This window comes from Lacerta agilis, chromosome 8 (genome assembly GCF_009819535.1).
Source record: "Lacerta agilis isolate rLacAgi1 chromosome 8, rLacAgi1.pri, whole genome shotgun sequence".
Classification (NCBI taxonomy): domain Eukaryota; kingdom Metazoa; phylum Chordata; class Lepidosauria; order Squamata; family Lacertidae; genus Lacerta; species Lacerta agilis.
In genome coordinates this window covers 51,877,854-51,897,390 of record NC_046319.1, presented here as the reverse complement: position 1 = coordinate 51,897,390, position 19,537 = coordinate 51,877,854, and the positions used below count along the sequence as shown (strand labels likewise).

The following is a 19,537-nucleotide window of genomic DNA, read 5'->3' as shown; positions in this document are numbered from 1 at the left end:
TTAGGTGGTTCCTAGTTTAAATGCAAACATGGTCGGAGTCTTCCTCCCACCGTCATGGGCATCCTGGCCGGCCCCTGGGGTTTCCTGGGGCTTTACCTGCTGTTTCCAGAGTGTTGCATCATGGGAGGACAGCTCATAGGGACAGGAAGGTGGGGGAGGCAGGGTGCCATTTGCAGCAGCATTCCCCGTTGCTTATCTAATTCCCTTGGGGAGCACTCAGTTCTCTCTCTGACTAAGCAGAGACTTCTTTTTATAATGTCCTATTGTTCTCTTAAGCACAGCCCGTTGAAGTAACAGGCTGGCCAATGTGCCTTCTAAATATACCCCAAGGCCTGCTTGGAACAGCCTGCTTAGGGTGGAGATAAGGCTGTTTGTTCTGCCTCTGTTCCAGGATGTGTGGCTGCAGAAAATAAAGAAATGGCCAGGGAGGAAGCCAAGCCTGACCTTCTGAGATAAGACTGCTCCTGCCACAAGTGTGTGCCTGCGCTTCTGCTGCCAGGGTGAGTTTTGACACATATTGGTCTGGATGCTGTTTGGTTTCTAAGAACAGGAAAGCTTCTAGAAACCACAGCGAACTGGCTGGCACAAGATACGATGTCCTCATATGACAGCTGGCAATGGTCTAGCTTGCACAGTATGGCCCCTGGAGCAAATCTTCTGGGAGCCAGAAGGAGCCTGTTCCAAGAGCTTGGGTATACACAATTTTCATATACATGCACTTGGAACCAAACCCCTGCATAAGATGTGGCCATATTACGCTTCCTCCTGCTGTCCTGCCAGGAGCAGTGAGCATGTTTTGACTCTCTTTCTGTGGCTTTGTCCCATTGATGCAGGAGGTTAACCCCTTCCCTGCCTTGGTGACTCACAAGGATGGAGCCTTCATCTCCCTGCCCATCTCAGGCCAGAGTTCTCTTCCGCACACACCCTGCCCCTTTGGGCTGTTTCTTGTGGTTCTCCCCCATTGCACCTTGGCCACAGGCTCCCTCCTGAGCATGGTTGGCCCAGGACGCTTGGCTATCTGAAGGGGAGCCGCGAGGAGGACCACCCACTCAGCTCAGGCTGGTGCTTTGAATGGCCTTGCTTGGTTCCTCCCCTTGTTTCCTGCTGCATGTCAGGACCAGCTGTGATGGACCCCTGGCTTGGTTTTTGCACCCATCTTGGATACACATTGCCTCCCACAGCCCTCCCCAACTCAGTGCCATTCAGATATTGTTGGACTATGGATTCTATCAGTGCTGGCTGTGGCTGATGGGAGTTTTAGTCCACAACTTCTGGAGGTCATCAGGTTTGGGAAGACAAGCATACTTCAGCAAGGCAAGTGTAAAAGAAAAAAAAGTTTTTACAGGCATGATGGATCCTGCATGAAATTATTACACTTGAAAGAGTCTAATTGAGTTTGGGTGGCAGGCAGTGCCCTGATTGCAGAGATCGACTCAAGTCCTCTTTTATCCCGACCAAACTGCAAGGACTAGTTTGTGCAGAAAAATCACTTTATCTGCCAAACTCCTGCATCTTCTCCCCTCCCACATCTTTTCTCTCTTCATTTGACATTTCTGTTTCCGAATTTATGCTTTTCTGCTGGGTGAGGAGGAGCTGTTTGCTCCAGTTTCAACAGGAGTTGCTGGTTTGGGCCTTATTTGGAAGGGCAGGGATGCAGAAGGGATTAACGCCGAGTCTTTGCACCATGAGCTCAGCTAGGTAACTGTAAGCAGAGTGAATGCAAGGCTGGTTGGAGACAGGCGGAGGCAGAGGGTAGGGAAGGAGAGAAGCTTGTTCAAGGCCTTAGCCAGAACTTTGCTTACCTGCACTAATGAGCGTCATCCACCCCAGCCTGCTTCTCTTTTTCACCATGTTGAAGGAGAAGTAAAACTGGGTACTCCGCACACCACCTGAACTCCTGTAGGATGCACAGCCCAAGAGATTATTTTCCAGCTCTTCTGGGGCTTGAGCTTTTGGGTGTCTCCCCAGATTCTTAACCATTTTCTCTCATTGCTCATACATTCCCTCAGTTCTTCTGGAGAGGACTATCCCGACTTCTGAAACATATTGTGGGATGGGCAACCAGTGGCCTTCCTGGTGTTGCTGGACTCCCAGCACCCTACATGACCAGTGATCAGGGATGACAGGAGTTGGCAAGCCTTCTGGAGGGCCCCAGAGTCCTCATCTCTGCTGAACTTGGTGCAGGGCCAAGATTCAGGGGTGCCAACTTGAACGAAATATTGCGGGGGCCCAGGTTAAACCCCCCCCCCTGCATAATCGATCACATGACACAGGGCACACACCATTTGAATAGGAATGCCCATCAATTTTCCGGGGGCCCAGCCCCCTCAAATATTTTATTGCGGGGGCCGAAGCCCCCACGGCCCCTAGGAGTTGGCTCCTATGTTAGAGTTCAAACTTTGCTGTCTTCAGGAAGCTCTGAGAGACCTTCTCTTTGGTGCTAGCTAGGAATAGTTGCCCCACTTGAATGTAAGAAATCTGATCTTGCTGAGTCAGTCTTTTGGTCCATCTGACTCAATGTTGTCTACACCAGGGGTGGGAAACGTGTGGTTCTCCAAGGACTCTGGGGCTCTCAACTCCCACCTGCCCCATCCAGCATGGCCAATGGTTAACGATGAGTTGTGGGTCCAGGAGCATTAGGAGGACCATAGGTTTCCCATCCCTGGTCCAGAAGAACATTGTGTTTTGGCTTGTTTCTTCAGCCATGCTCCCTTGGTTTCTATCTCAGGTCACTTTCAGAAAAGAGGCCAGAGATAGCTGTCAAGGGGTACATGCCAAAATTCTGTGTCCAGAGTTTGCAGTTCCAGGACTTACCTTAGAACAAGAAGTTGGTAAACATTCTCCTCTGGAGTCGCCCAATCGCCTGCTGATTACAAGATCTCTTCTCCTGAGATAGGAGAAGGGAATCACTTGCAAGGAGAGTGGCAGTGGGGCAGGCACCCGGCCTTCCTCATGTGCTTGCAGTGTTGGCACACATCCTGCAACTGTGAGGGATCACTACTAAGTGGCCTTCTTGTATGTGCATTTTGAGCAATTATGGAGGGGGGGGACATGTAGCAATGTATGTAGCAATTATGCATGGTTGTTTTAAATCATCACTCAATATTTAATTCCACGGATGTGCCTACAGGGTCCCCTGGATTAAATTGTCACAGCTTTGGTTAATTCTTCTTGGTTTGTAGTTATATTATTTTGTTATACCCAGTTAATTAGTTAACTAATTAAACAGAATTTGTGTATGACTGAATGGTGAAAAACCTCTAAGCAGTTTACATAAAATGAAATATACATTAAAATTATCAATAAAAGTTAATGGCAAGTTAATCTCCCCCCAAGAAAGATTGATGATGATGATGATGATATAATATAATTTTATTATTTATACCCGCCACTCTGGGAGGCTTACAGCATATCTAAAAACATAATAAAAACATCAAGCCTTAAAAACTTCCCTGAAGGGCTGCCTTCAGATGTCTTCTAAAAGGCAGACAGTTGTTTCTTTCTTTGACATCTGATGAGAGGGCGTTCCACAACGAGGGCGCCACTACTGAGAAGGCCCTCCACCTGGTTCTCTGTAACTTTGCTTCTCACTGTGAGGGAACCAGCAGAAGACCCTTGGAGGAGGACCTCAGTGTCTGGGCTGAAGAATGGGGGTGGAGATGCTCCTTCAGGTATACTGGACCGAGGCCGTTTAGGGCTTTAAAGGTCAGCACCAAATAAAATCAGAAATAAAAAAATATTCATTATAAAATAATACATGAAAATAGATGCCAACTTTACATATCTCTAGGTGGGCTTGCCTAAACCAAAATTGTTTTTAGTAGGGGTGAAAGCAGCACAGCCTTTTCCACCCTATTTGTCTCCTGCAAAAGTCTCATTTGTTCGCCCCCACTTTAGTACTGATGGGGAAACCCCAGCTTCATTTTGATGTGGTTTTTCACTTGTTGAAATCTGTCTCTTGAGATTATTACATTGCTGGAAAGCCCTGAGAGGGGACTGCAGTTCTTCCTCAGCACCCTTATTCCTTCCAGCCTTTGGGTTTTGTGATCCATCATGGGGCATTTAGCATGTGCCCCAAATGCAAATGGCAAGTGAGCCCATGTGATTGAGCAGGGCTCTAGAAAGCCGTGGGAAAGAAGTGGGGGAAATGGGGAAACCAGCCTCGTGACTGAAGCGTTATCGCCTGCAACCCGGTTGTGGGCAACTTTTTGACAGGGCAGCGCTTGCAACTGAGAAGAAGGATTTCCAAACAACAGCATGAAGGGAGGGCATGTGAGTTCTGACAGTTAAGAAAGGGGTTTCCAAACAGCAGCAAGAAGTGAGGGCGCCTGACTTCTTGCTTGTGGAATCCTATGAACTTGAATGGATCCCCACTTGTTAAAATAAGTCGTTCCTGTTAGCTGATCTTTCCATATATAATTTTGTCAACGTATGCTCAGTATCTTTATTTCTTATTTATGGCACAGTGTTCCTAGAGTAAAACATAATCGAAAGGGCAGTGTCTCTGCCCCACAGGTGCTACAGTCTGAATTTTTGAGTGAGGAAGAGGCTATGGAAGGGAGGTCAACAGACTCTGAGGTTATCAGTGGAAGAACGCAGTTGCATAAGTAGATAGAAATCAAAGATGAACCCAAAAACCTCTAAGGAGGGGAGAAGGGAAGCAGACAGTTGGGTCCAAGCTGTTTATCCTTGCAAGTTTGCTCTTTATGGCTCCGCGAGGAATTGAGGGGCATGTGCCTACAAACTGATACTTAAGCAGACATCAGGATAGACAGGATGCAGTACTGAGGGGGGCAGGGAACAGACTGTGAAATCCTGCTACAGTCAAATCTTGGTTGTTGAACATAATCCGTTCCAGAAGCCCATTCGGCTTTCAAAATGTTTGACAACCGAGTTGTGGCTTCCAGTTGGTTGCAGGAGCTTCCTGCACTCCAGCAGAAGCTGCATCGTACGTTTGGTTTTTGAAAAACATTTAAAAAAAACTGGAGCATTTAGCATTCGGGAGCCGAAATGTTCCAAAACGGAGGTGTTCAGGAGCTGAGGTTTGGCTGTATTTGGGGTTGTTGGGTTCTTAATGTCTTAAGTAAAGAGGAAAGTGGTGTTGAGTCTTTAGAAAGCAACGCGCACACCTAATAACTAGCAACTTGAGGAAACTTCTATCTTGGTCTTGATCAGAGAAAGTGAAGAGCCCAAACAAGAAGCTGGCAAGTGATATGGGCTTGCATTAACCATGGTTTCCATTGGTGCACGTGTGACATGAGATTAATCTTACAAAGGGAGCAGGGTTCACTTTGGGGACAGGAGGGGGAGGGAGCAAGGGCACATACCCAACACTGACTCCCAGTTTGCTGATGTGCTTGGCAAGGTGCCAGCATTGCACCTCCACTGGTCCAGCAAATGAACTGAGGCTTACATCTGAGTGGGAACAGTTCTCCAGGATGATTAGAAGATATACAATGAGCTTCTGATATGTTGCATGAGTGAACAGTTAAAAACCAATTTTTGCTTAGCCAAAAAGTGATGGTGCATTCTGAGTAGCTAATGTCTAAAGTTTCACTGACATGCTTTCGTATCAAATGATTTGCATTCATTGATGGCAGCAGAGGCGTGGGAAATTCCTGCTGCCAACATTGCAGCAGCAAGAAAATTTCCCACACCCACAAATACTCTTATTTTATGTGCCAATCAAAGTGAGAATGTGTTCTGAAATTGATGAAAAATGTGAAGTTTCATTCTGATATTGGGGTAGGGAAAGCAAGGAACAGGCTGCATTCGTTACTAACATCTAGCCAATTTCTGTACAGGCTCTATCACCTTGTCAAACAATGTTATGTATGATCTGCTTTTAGTTTTGCCCACAAACACCATTTTGAATTTAGCTGTATTGAATGATGCCCCTGTTTCTCATCAAGCCAGTATTGCAAGGTGTTCATTATTCTGCCAAAGCTATCTTGCCCTTAATGAATGAGAAATGCAATCCAGCCAGATTGCTTTATGATGTGCAGGGGGTTGGACTTAATGGCCCTTGAGGGACCTTTCAACTCCACAATTCTATGATTCCCTGTCAGGGATCTCAAGAAACCAAAGCTGTTGCAGCCCAGCAGACACAGATATTGCAGAGAGGGATTCTTGTGGCTCCGTCCTCCATCTCTAAAGCATCCTTCTTCTGAATATCTGTCAAAAAATTCTGAAAGCTTTTCTCCCAGTTGTTGACAATTACATGCAGAATAATCCTTACGGAATGGTTTCATCAACTCCTTAGTGAGCATGTTTGCACATGATGTACTTCTTGATGCACGGACGCAATGTGAGATGATCACACATCGGAGATATGTGGTGAATAAATAGAAAGAATCAGGTGGATCCAAACTCCTGCACCAATTTAAATTCCCATGCCAGCACCAGGGGGGCCAAAGACTGGGTGAAAGGAAGGTTAGAGAACAGAGGACATCACACACCTCATGCAAACATTTGTCCGCACTGTTGACCAAGTCTGGTACTACTGAATGCAGTTGTTTGTTTGTTTCAGGGAATGTGTGTTTTCCCCAAGTGTCAAATTGAAACATTGCGTTTCCCATCAAACTGAGTACACATTTTGCTTTAGTTATCTGCTGTGAAATAATCTGTAAACCTTGAGATGGCTCGACTGTTGGTTACATGATATTTCCCACACCTGCAAAACCCCTCTGGTTGATTCCTACAGGAAAATGGAAGCTTTCCAGCAAGGAGCTGAATCTTAATCTCATATGGGGGGGTGGATTTGGTTTGGATTTGCATTTTAATGTGAATCTACCTATTTCGCACTTCCTGAAACAATTCAGATACTAAAACACAGCAATGTTTCCATATTTGCACTTCTCTGATTTTTGTGGCGCAGGCCTCCAGCCAAAAGTGTGTACGAGAATGCATATATTGATGCATATATTAGGCGAAACTGTATATAAAAATCAATTTTAGGAGAAATGTGCTGTAAAATGCTGACAAACTTTTGTGAAGACTTACCTTTATAACAACCAACAACAACAACAACAACAACAACAACATTTATACCCCATCCATCTGGCTGGGTTTCCCCAGCCACTCTGGGTGGCTCCCAATAGATATTAAAAACAAGATAAATACATCAAACATTAAAAACTTCCCTAACAGGGCTGCCTTCAGATGTTTTCTAAAAGTCAGATAGTTGTTTATTTCATTGACATCTGACGGGAGGGCGTTCCACAGGGCGGGTGCCACTACCGAGAAGGCCCTCTGCCTGGTTTCCTGTAACCTCACTTTTACCAGGAGGCCCTTGGCGCTGGACCTCAGTGTCCTGGCTGAATGATGGGGGTGGAGACACTTCTTCAGGTATACTGAGCCAAGGCCGTTTAGGGCTTTAAAAAGCACAAGCTGCTGCAGAAATGTAGAGTGCTGAATTTGAGGTTGGAAACATAAACACTGCATGAAAGCTGGTTTGACAGATCTGTCCAGCTTAACTCTCAGCATGTTAACCCCAGGAAGCCATGCAGTCTTTGATCACACCTGTCTGCAATGCAAACGGGGTCAGGGCGGAGATTGTGGGGCCAGATGGGAGGTGGAGGCAGCCCAAGGTACAGTGTACAAATCTTGTTCCCATTGCGCTGATGTGTATGGTTGACTCAGACTGGAACCAGACAGATTTCTATTTTTTTGTAAAAGCTGCCTACAGCTTCCGTAACTTACTAATGGGCTAATGGAAGGATGCCCTTGACAGTGGGTGGGGAGTTGAAACATGGGCTCATGGTCCAAGTTGTTCCAAGACTGGGCGTGGTTAACGTGTTATGAAAGAAGCTGAAGTGTGTTTTTGGAAGGAAATACTCACTCTTGGATGCATCCCTCAACCTGAGGTTCTCAGCATGAGAATGACTGCCCTGATGGAGCAGAGTTGAGGGAGCTCCTGGAAGCAGAATGGGACTGTGACAGCTTTTCCAACCTGGTGATTTCCAGATGTTTTGAACCACAGCTCCCAGTAACCCCCCACCCAGCACAGCTGTGCTAGCTGAGGCTGATGGGAGTTGTAGTCCAAAACATCTGGAGGGAACCGGGTTGGGGAAGGCTAAACTATACTGACAGCGTAATTCTTTATATGCCTCCTCAGAAGCAAAGTTGTGTTGAAGTTCAGTGAGAGCTACCTGCAGGAAACTTGGTGTACGTGAGGAAAAGCCCCATGGAACTCAGTGGACCCCATTTCTGTGGTGACGTGTTTAGGATTTCAGGGTCAGTTCATAAAATTAACCCTCTGCATGCATTAAACATGCATCTATATTATGCCACACCCCTGCTTCCATGGAAAGCTTAAGCACCCAATGTCGGTGGGGATTAAAAGCACTTAACTGCCGATTGTGCCAAAGCATCATTTTAAAAGGGTGTAGGTAATTCCAGGACCCAGAACTCTTTACAACATTCCCTCCCTTTTGCAGAAACAGGACAGTTGGTTTTTAACTTCCACGATTGCTGGCACTTCCAACTGGGCTGAGGAAGACAAGAGCGTTCATGGGTGAAGCTTGAGGGGAGCCCTCTGTCGTTGTAAGACCTTGACTGTGAATCTCTTCCGAATCCCTCAGAATGCTGTTCTTCTTGTTTCCTCTCCTCTTCCAGCCCCAAGGTAATGTACACATCTTGTTACCACCATTCATGGAACAATCAGGCCGCACCCCCCTGTCTTCACAGTAAAACGCTTCCCTGCTTTTACCACCTTGTGTCGGGGTTCCTCCTGGGACTCTGTGGCCTCTTCCAGTGCTGCTGCTTTGGAGGTGGGGGGTTCACTCGCATCCCAGCAAATTCAGGTTGTGTCAGTTAAAATAGATATCGGGACTCTGGTGCAATGAACTTGCTCCCTCTATCCAAATCCGGTGTGGTTTTTTTGTGATCAGGAAAGTAATGGGAACATGCACTGGAAAGTGGCTTAATGCAACATCATATAACCTCTGCTTAAGAAATCAGAAGGAATGCTTGGGGGGGGAATCTGACATTTTCTAACCTCCCCACAAACATGCTGCAAAAGAAAGCAGGACAAAGCTCATAAACAGATCACCCGGAAGTGTCCTAAATTGCTAATGCAAAAAAGTCCTCTCCAGAGTGCTGCTGGTTGACTGTAACTGTGTAATTGAGGGCTCATCCAGACTTCTTTTTGTGCTGTGTTTCTAGGCACAGGTCTGTGCTTTAAAGTGCCATGTCCAAGTGTCCCCCCCACCCCACCCTTGGCGCTTTCCCCATAAAAACCCACGCTTTACTGATGAATCTGAGCAAACAGCATTCCATGGAAAACCCGAATGCCGTTTGTTCCAATTCAGCGGTCAAAGAGTGGCTTTTGTGGAACAACAACAAAAAAGCACTTGGGACTTTAAATCATGGATCTATACCTAGAAAGTGCTGGGGAGAAACTAAGTGTGGATGAGGCCTAAGAAACCCTTGTAGGGCTGGTCGATATCTGGCTTTCAACATCGTCATATGTCACTGGCTAAACATCTCAATTACCGATATATCTTGATGTCTGGAATAAGGATGTCGAAGCATAACTGGCTTCACAGTCTTCCCACATTGTGATTTTTGCATAGCATACACACACATCATGATTCACGATAAGCTGCCAGGTCAAAAATTATGAAACTGTACACGATACAGACTTCTAACTGGTTTTGGATGATATATATTGATGTATTGTCCAGCCCTAATCCTTCCACATTCCTGATAACCTAGGACTTCTGTTTTATAATACAATCAGTGCAAATACTTCTGGTGTTTCTCTCATGTCCTGATACAATGTCTTCTGTTGTTTTGGGGTGTCTGTGATGCAGGTATTTGTGGGATCAGCAGAGATGAAGGAGACTTCCGGTTTTGTGCAACCAGGAATCAAACAAAGAAAAGCAATATCAGCTATGAAATCCAGAGTGACGGCATCAGCATTGTAAACAGTGCAAACAAACTGATCCTAAGGGCACCTTTCACTCCAGAAATTCAGTGTGGACGTATTGCAGAATCTAAGGAGTGTCCTCTGCCAGAACAATTGGGGCCTTATCGCATCTGTTTAAACTTGTTTCGGCATGACAGTCGTTTGATGATCACCTATGGGAAGTCCAAAACGAATTTCAGCCTGACTAGCCAGGCATACCCTGTACTGTCCCATTACAACTGAAAATTCTTCTCAAAATGGCCCCAATGTGCTTTATAGGGTCTCCTATGCCTTTAATAGGGGTGTCCACAACACATCTCTTCCAGACATGTCTGCATTTCATTTCTACTTCACAGGTAAGTTTGCTTCTTCTTAGAAGATGTAATTGTGGAACCCAAAGGCCCAGCAGGCCCAGGCCCATTCTTACATGGCAGCACCCCCTCTCCAGAAAACCAACTTTGCAGCCCAGAGCACAGTGGGCCACAAGCTGGTGTGCAGCTGAAAATTTCCTGGTGTCTCCGGACTGTCAATATTTTCTGGGAGGGATTGCAAGTATTGGAACTTCAGGTTTGCACAGTTAAAGTGGATTATTCCTAGTGTAACAAGCCACTTAAAAAAAACATTTTTTGTTGTTGTTGGGAAAGTAATTCATTGACAAGTGAGGAATGAAGGAGTGATTAACTGGGAAACTTCTAAACAGCCTTACAAGCAAATTGGGATGAATTCAGGATGAATGCTCATCATCGTATAACTGCATCATGAACAAATGAGAATGCTCAGTGAAGACCAGATATAGTCTCACCGTCACATAAGCTTTGTATAAGCAACTTGGGATGAATGCTTAATAAACAGGCCATCTGGAGGAACCCACCAATAAGCAAACTGGGTTATAGAGCCATATGTCATAGAGCCACCTGTTCACCAATTCCTATCTTTGCTATAAGCTAGCCCATCCAGGTCTGGAGGGCAAGAGGGCACGGAGGCCTGAAAGGTCATGTATGGGGAATCATAGGTGGGAGAACTCATTTCCCCTAATTCTAATTCCTTCCCCCCCTTCCCTCTATCATCTCATGGTCCAGTGGCTTCTCCTCTGGGTATACCAGGCCTGTGCGTGGAACGAACGCTGAGGGCAGGTGGTGGGCTGTTGTGTGTACCTAGAGGGGAGAGAGTGGAGGAAAGAGGGGGAGCATGTGCAGGGAGGTACATCGAGCAGTCCTATGGCAGGAAGTGGAAGGGGAAGAAGGCAAACCAAATAGGACAAAATGATGAGTTTGTTAACCAAGGAGAAGTAGCGGCGGAGGTTTGTCTTAAGACACACAATGATCAAAGCTGTCTAACGAGCTACTATAACCAGGACTGTATGCACTGCAAAAAGAAAATTCGCACGCCCTTCCCCCAAAGAAAATAACCATTCCCAATTATCCAGAGAAACCTAGCTAAAGTATGCAAATATCCATATATTTGCATCTTGTATAATTTATTCAGAGAGCTGTGCAGGACATTGAGGCCCTGCCTCCCTTGACCACTGGAAACCTTCCTGGACCCCCTCGCCAGCTCCTGAGAGTTTGTCAGGCACTGGTTATGTTTCTGGACATATGTTTACAATCATGAAAGCTAGGACCTTATTTTTATTTTATTTTTAAACTAAACCTGAGTTTCTCTGGATGCTGAGTCTCTGCCTTTTCTGCTGCTTTCACAGTGTGAGTAAGGAGTCCTGTTGCCTGGAATATAATCCCTAACGGGGCTGTTCCCTTTTTGTGTTTGATTATGGGAAAGGTGATCAAGGAAAGACGCCTGTTCGAGTATGCGATATGGAAGGAGAAGTTAGGAGCGTAGAAGAAAAGCTGAAGACCCTGGAAAAAGGCGTGAAGCTTGGCAAGAGTGGCAGGAACGGCCTTCGGCCAAACCCATTTGAGTAAGTATTCATGGGCCAGTCAACACTCTTTGCTGGTGTTTAAGAAATCTTTATGCCATCCTTTGTCAAAAAGCTCCAGGGCAGTTTACAGTGTCGCAGCATAATAAACAACGTAACGTACGTACACCACACAATAGCTGTACAATACAAAATAATATAAAACAACAGTGTCAGATTATTCGCAGTGTCAACCCAGCAATAAACTTCACAGCTCAGCCCCTGGGAAATGCAAAAGTCTAGAAACCTGTTCTCATCTACTCCTGTCAGGTGCAACTATTAAAAAATTCTGTGTGACTCCGTGAAGCTCCGCTACCGCTTCTCTGCGGCAAAGTGGGGTGGTGGGGGAACAATGTGTACAAGCCACAGGAAGCGTACGTGTGTGTCTGTGTCACTCTTCCCACACTTGAGGAGGCTTTGTATTGTCTGCATTTTTAAGCAAGCAGACCCTGATTCACACTACCGGAGTACACAGAGCAAAATGCCATTCTCCAAATGTTGTGATACCAATGCTCATTTCTGAAATTCACAAAATTTGTATTTTTAGGTTAAAATGCCTACACAAATACACATGTAGAAAAATGCAGTTCCAATACTTTCAAAAAATAATGTATTTATTCATGATTTTTCAAAAAATATAAATCTGGGTTGATGCAGAAATGGAGACTAACACACCAAGCTCCAAACTAAGGCATCCAAAACTGACCTGGGCAGGGCAGGAAATATCCATAGAATATGTAAACTTGACATGAGTCAACAGTGTGATGCAGCAGCTAAAAAAGCCAATGCAATTCTGGGCTGCATCAATAGGAGTATAGCATCTAGATCAAGGGAAGTAATGGTACCACTGTATTCCGCCTGGTCAGACCTCACTGTGTCCAGTTCTGGGCACCACAGTTCAAGAAGGATACTGACAAGCTGGAACGTGTCCAGAGGAGGGCAACCAAAATGGTCAAAGGCCTGGAAACAATGCCTTATGAGGAACGGCTTAGGGAGCTGGGTATGTTTAGCCTGGAGAAGAGAAGGTTAAGGGGTGATGTGATAGCCATGTTCAAATATATAAAAGGATGTCATATAGAGGAGGGAGAAAGGTTTTTCTGCTGCTCCAGAGAAGCGGACACGGGGCAATGGATTCAAACTACAAGAAAGAAGATTCCACCTAAACATTAGGAAGAACTTCCTGACAGTAAGAGCTGTTTGACAGTGGAATTTGCTGCCAAGGAGTGTGGTGGAGTCTCCTTCTTTGGAGGTCTTTAAGCGGAGGCTTGACAGCCATCTGTCAGGAATGCTTTGATGGTGTTTCCTGCTTGGCAGGGGGTTGGACTGGATGGCCCTTGTGGTCTCTTCCAACTCTATGATTCTATGTACACTGGGAATTCCAGCTGATGGGAGATCAATGGTGCAGGGAAAGCTAAGCAATCTCCACCTGCTGCTCGTCTTCAGGAATGGTCCCTCTTCTCCTTACGCCCAGCTGCTTCTCAGGGAGAATTGGTGAAGACTGGATTCCAAGCTATGTGTTTGCCACCAAAAGCAGAGATCCACCTTGAGCGAATCCCACTTCCTCAGCTCAGCACACTTTCCCAGCAGGTCATTGTAGCTGTGTCCCACCCTCCCCATGATCTTCATCAGATGCCCCTCACCCACTGTTTACACTGGAAGCACAGTTTTACCTTGGAGCTTTTCATCTGATACACATAGCAAGTGCAAGGCCCCAGACTGCTATTTCTGCAGTATGGGAAAGGGTTACTGCCCCTCCCCGGCAGGGTCTGATCTGGCATGGGCTCCCTGCACCTGCAGGCTCAGTGAGCAACAGGTGTGATGCAGCAATATTACAACCAGACCTCAAATTAGCACCTGCAAATATTGGAAACGTGCCAGCATTGCATAGGCAGTCTGCTCTCTATTGCTGGGTCATCTAGTTCAATATGCTTGTGTTTATGTTCACCTTCACTAACCTGGTACTGTCCAGATGTTTCGGACTACAGTCCCATCATTCCCAACCAGCTTGGTGATGGCTGGGTTTCCTATGGGTTTTTCACCTACCTAAAGGAGCCAAAGACGAACCTGGGGGCCTTCTGCATGCGCTGCCCTTCAGTTCCTGACTATGTTCAGATAGTCTGAATATTGTGGCTTGCCAATATCAGTGACTCAATACAGTTCCATGCTGCCTATCGGGTACAGTCAATTCTGAAACAGTGTCGCATGCCATATGCAAATATCGAAACCATACCTTACCAGCTCTCATTCACTGACACCAAATATTAGCTGAATATTAATCAAAATGCAAACATTCAGAAAAATCGCCTGTGATTATTTGACATCAGCCTTTGACAAGGCTTCTTGGGAGCAAATTTGTTTTCAACTCTAAAAGCAAAAGTCCACAATACCAAACACACTTGAAGGCTAATAAATGACCAAGTTGTTTCAGCCTCTTTCCTTGGCACATCTAGTTACCAGTAAGCAGCTGTGTGGACCTGCTATCTCCAGCCACACTCAGTTAACCTTTTCCCGACAGGATGCTCCAGCGTTTGGAGTCAGAGTTGGGAGAAGCAGAATTCCAAGGGAAGAACAAGACTTTTGGGAAGGGAGCACTGCTGCATGCAAGCGTCTGGAATTTCCAGTCCTTGAGTCATCAGAATATAACTTTGGGACCCAAGCTGGAGGTGAGTAAAGGGAGGAAGGGCCATTTTAAATTACCTGCTATACAGATTGTTGCTCCATCCTTACTTCCCCATTGCAAGAAGTTTCCTTCTTTGTAGGGAATAAATTCTTTTTTTTTCTTTTTTTTTTTTTTCTTTTTTTTTAAATTTTAATAAACTTTATATATAGATTCAAAACAAACAATCTTTAAATATGTACATCCTTTCAACCTAAACAAACAAAGAAAATAAAATTTAACAAAACAAGTTTTTGGTGTCATATATAAAATAATATAGTTCACATTACATCTGCATGTAATAAATGTAGTATTACATATAGACTTTAAAGGAAACATAACCTTTACATTATTTTCTATTACCCTTTAGCGATACATATCTTTATCTTATTCCTTCAATCTAATTATATCTCTTCTTTTCTACTACCTCCTTACTCAAGGCTTCCACTTGTCTGAGTCCTGGTAATCATTCTAACTCTCCTTTTACCACTCTGAAATCTTCTATGAGATCCTATACTCCTATTTCTACCTCATTTTCCTTTCCTTTGCTTCCTTTATTCTTTCCTTTGTTCAAGATACAGGATATCTAGAAATGGAGCCAGCATTTCACCATGGGCACTGCTTTTTAAAGTATTCTCCAAACTTTCCCCAGTCTTGTTGAAAATTTTGGTCATTGCGTCCTCTTATATGTCCGTTAATTTTGGCTAAATCAATATAATTGAATAATTTTTCTTGCCATTCTTTAATTTCTGGTGTTTCTTCCTTTTTCCAATATTGGGCTATTAAAGTTCTGGCCGCAGCGGTAGCATAGTGGAGTAATTTTCATCTTGTTTTTTATTTCTCCGTCTATAATTCCCAATAAGAATAATTCCTGGTTCTTTTTAATATTATATTCATCATTTTTTTATTTCTTCCAATACCTGGGTCCAGAATTTTGGATCTTCTCGCAGTGCCACCACATGTGTGAAAAGGTCCCCTCTTCTTTATGACATCTCCAACAAGAGCTGCTCTTAGCTTATACATTTTGTGAATCTTACTTGGTGTCATATACCACCTGTAGAACATCTTGATCAAATTTTCTCTAATCCCCTCCGCCGCCGTGAACTTCCACACCTTTCCCCACAATCTCTCCCACTTTTCAAATTCTATTGTTTTCCCCAAGTCTTTCGCCCATTTGATCATAGTTTCCTTAATCATCTCGTCTTTTACCTCCCACTCCAATAAGATATTATACATTGATATTAGTTTGCTTCTATTATGTAAGAGGTGTTTTTCTAGCAGAGAAGAGTCCTCTAAAAACCCTTTTTGTGCTCTATCTTGGTTGAATTTACTATTTATTTGGTGATATTGGATCCAACCTGTTAGGAAATGTTTAATATCATTATAGTCTTTTAATTTTAATTTCCCATCTTTTCCCTCTATCAGATTTATATTTGCCCCAATTTCCGTTTGAATTTTTTTTTTGACTGTGATTATTTCAATCGGAGAGACCCATTTGGGGGTTTTGGGTTCCAATAGTCTCTTATGCTTTTCCCAAATTTTTAATAAAGATTTTTTAATGATATGGTTATTAAACCCCTTATGGGCTTTAATTTTGTCCTCCACCAGGTATGCGTGCCAGCCGAATTTATTTTCAAAACCCTCCAGATCTAACAACTTATGATTTTCTAGTACAATCCATTCCTTTAGCCACATAAAGCCTGCCGCTGTATGGTAAAGTTCTAGATCTGGCAATGCCAGACCACCTCTACTTTTTGTGTCAATCAATAGTTTGTATTTAATTCTCGGAGGCTTATGGTTCCATATAAATCTTGTCAGGTCTTTTTTCCATTGTTTAAAGATGTTGTACACGATCCCAAAATTGGGATCATTTGGAATAGGAATAGCATTTTGGGGAGGGTGTTCATTTTAATCGCTGCGATTTTACCAAGGAGGGATAATTTCAGTCTACTCCAAACCTCAAGATCTTTCTTTATCTCTTTCCAAACTCTGATGTAGTTATCCTTAAATAAATTATTGGTGTTGTTCGTAATCCATATCCCCAAGTATTTGGTTCTGTCCACCACTTCAATCCTATCTCATTTTGCAATCTCAGTACTCTTCTTTAGACATATTTTTAGTCAAGATGTTAGTTTTACTCATGTTTAGGCTAAACCCAGCCAGTTGTCCGTATTCCTCCATCTACTATACTTTGTTTTTTTTTTTTTATAAGATTTTATTATTTCCAATAAAGAAAAAAAGAGAACAAAATACAACATCAACACATAACATAAACATCAATAAAAAACATGAACATTAAACATAATCAACAATAAACATAGTCAACATTCAAAACAATAACAACAATAAAACATAAAAATAACATATACAAACCTTAACCAATATCTTTCTTTGAATATTCTTGTTTCTAACTTCTCTGTTTGGGGACTTCCCCCGTTCCCTCCACTGTCTTCAAAAACATATACTTCTTCAAGGTAGCTTTATATATTGTTCAATTCACTTTTACCCAAATTTTAATATACTTAGCTTTTACTTAGTCAAATATCTCAATAACTATGTATCTTATCTTAACAACCTATCTTAAATTTTGACACATACATCTTTCACATGACAACAATTCCTCTTACCATTCATATCTAACACATATCTACCAAAGCCGATGTTCTGTTTAATTCTGCTCAAATATTCAGTTTAACTGATTTAACTAAATAGTCTTTAAATTTTTCCACTCCTGCGACGCCTTCCCCTCCCTCTGGTCCCGGACTCTGACGGTCAGTTCTGCGAGTTCCATGTATTCCATCATCTTCATCTGCATTCCTCCACCGTTGGTATCTCTTCACCTTTCCATGTTCTCGCCAATAAAATCTAGCTGCTGTTGTGGCATACATAAAAAACACTCTATCCTGACTGGGTATCTCTTCATTGGTTATGCTCAGGAGAAATGCCTCTGGTTTCTTACAAAAGGTAACTTCATTACCTTCTTAAGCTCATTATAAATCTTATCCCAGAAAGCGCTTACCGCTGGGCACAACCACCACATATGAAAAAATGGTACCTTTCGCATGTTTACATTTCCAACATACATCTGACATTTTGGTATTCATCTTAGCAATCTTAACTGGTGTCAAGTACCATCTATAAACCATTTTCATTATGTTTTCTCTTAAACCATGACAAGCAGTAAATTTGATACCTTTTTGCCACAATCTCTCCCAGTCATCCATCATAATATTATGTCCTACATCTTTTGCCCAATCTATCATTGAGGATTTAACCATTCATCTTTTGTATGCCACTCTAGCAGAAGGTTATACATTTTGGAAAGGTTTTTAAAGTTCGATTCTATCAGTTCTGTTTCCAGTTTTGATTTTTCTACTTGAAAACCAACTTTTTTGTCCATTTTAAATGTTTCATAAACCTGATAATAGTGCAGCCAGTCGGGGACCTGACTTTTACTTGATCATAACTTTTTAGCTTAAAGGAGTCCCCTTCCTGCTGCAATATGTCCATATATCTTAACAGTTTGCAGACATATTCGGTCTCTTATATGCCTTGGCCTCCACTGGAGAGATCCATCTAGGAGTCTTTCTCTCTAACAAGTCTTTGTATCTAGTCCAAACCTGATATAGGGATTTTCTCACAATATGAGACTTAAAAGTTCTGTGGATTTTAACCTTGTCATACCAAAGGTATGCATGCCAACCAAACATGTTATCATGTCCCTCCAAGTCCAACACATCAACGTTCTCTAGTTTAAACCAATCCTTTAACCAGCAAAAGGCCGCAGCTTCAAAATAAAGCCTTAAGTCCGGCAGGGCAAAGCCTCCTCTGTCTTTAGAGTCTGTTAAATCTTGAATTTTATTCTTGGCTTTTTGCCCTGCCATATAAATTTCGATAGGTCCTTTTGCCATTTTTTAAAACAGTCTAGTTTGTCCAAAATTGGTATGGCTTGGAATAAAAACAGCATCCTTGGTAGGACATTCATTTTAACCACTGCTATTCTTCCATTAACGACAGTTTAAGTCTTGTCCAGATCTCCATATCTTTTTTATCTCCATCCACAATTTTTCATAATTATCCTTATACAGGTTCAAGTTCTTGTTTGTGAGATTGACACCTAGGTATTTTACAGATTTGACAAAATTGAGGCCTGTGGCTTCTTGAATTCTTTGGATCTGTTCTGCACTCAGATTTTTACCTAAAACTTTGGTTTTCTGCTTATTTAATTTAAAGCCAGCTACAAGTCCAAATTGTTCAATTAATTCCAAGGCTCTGGGGACACTGCCTTCTGGTTCTTGCAGGGATAGCATCAAATCGTCCGCGAAGGCACGTAATTTGTATTCCTTCTCTCCCACTTTAATTCCTTTTGTCTGTTTATCTTTCCGAATCATATTCAGAAGGACTTCCAGGACCGTAATAAAAAGTAAAGGGGAGATAGGGCACCCTTGTCTTGTTCCTTTCTCTACTTCAATCTCCTCCGATATCACACTGTTTACAATAACTTTTGCTCTTTGTTCTGTGTAAATGGCCTTAATGCCATTTAAGAATTTTTCTCCAACTCCCATCTTTTCCAAATTCTTTTCATAAATGTCCAGGATACTTTGTCAAAAGCTTTCTCTGCGTCCACAAACAATAGTGCTGCATCTGTGTTTATGTCTCTCTCCAGTTTTTCTAAATATCCACAATAATTCTCGTGTTATTGCTTATTTGTCTTCCTGGTAAGAAACCTGCTTGGTCTCTATGTATATGATCTTTCAACACTCTTTTCAACCTTGTAGCCAAAACATTTGCAAAGATTTTATAATCCACATTCAAAAGGGATATTGGACGATAGTTTTTCATTAGAGTCTTATCAGTATCTGGTTTTAAGATCAGTGTGATAAAGGCTTCTTTCCACGTCTCTGGTGCCCTATCTCCTTCTAGTATTCTATTGCAAATTTCTCTTAACGGCTGTGATAGCCAGTCTTTCAATATCTTGTAATATTTTGCTGTTAATCCATCCGGTCCTGGAGCCTTCCCCAGTTGCATGTTGTTTATTGCATCTTCTATTTCTTGTGTC

At 43.1% G+C, this 19,537-nt stretch overlaps 1 protein-coding gene across 1 annotated transcript in view; it reads left to right on the top strand.

Moving 5' to 3' along the window:
• The first annotated feature begins 296 nt into the window (after positions 1–296).
• The window catches only part of LOC117051950 (adhesion G-protein coupled receptor G1-like), a 39,729-nt gene continuing 20,488 nt past the window's right edge, over positions 297–19,537 (top strand). Inside the window, 6 exon segments of the mRNA XM_033158678.1 lie at positions 297–500; positions 8,439–8,623; positions 9,816–10,123; positions 10,125–10,266; positions 11,687–11,825; positions 14,338–14,485. Coding sequence (XP_033014569.1) covers positions 8,584–8,623; positions 9,816–10,123; positions 10,125–10,266; positions 11,687–11,825; positions 14,338–14,485 — 777 coding nt within the window. The 5' untranslated portion in view covers positions 297–500; positions 8,439–8,583.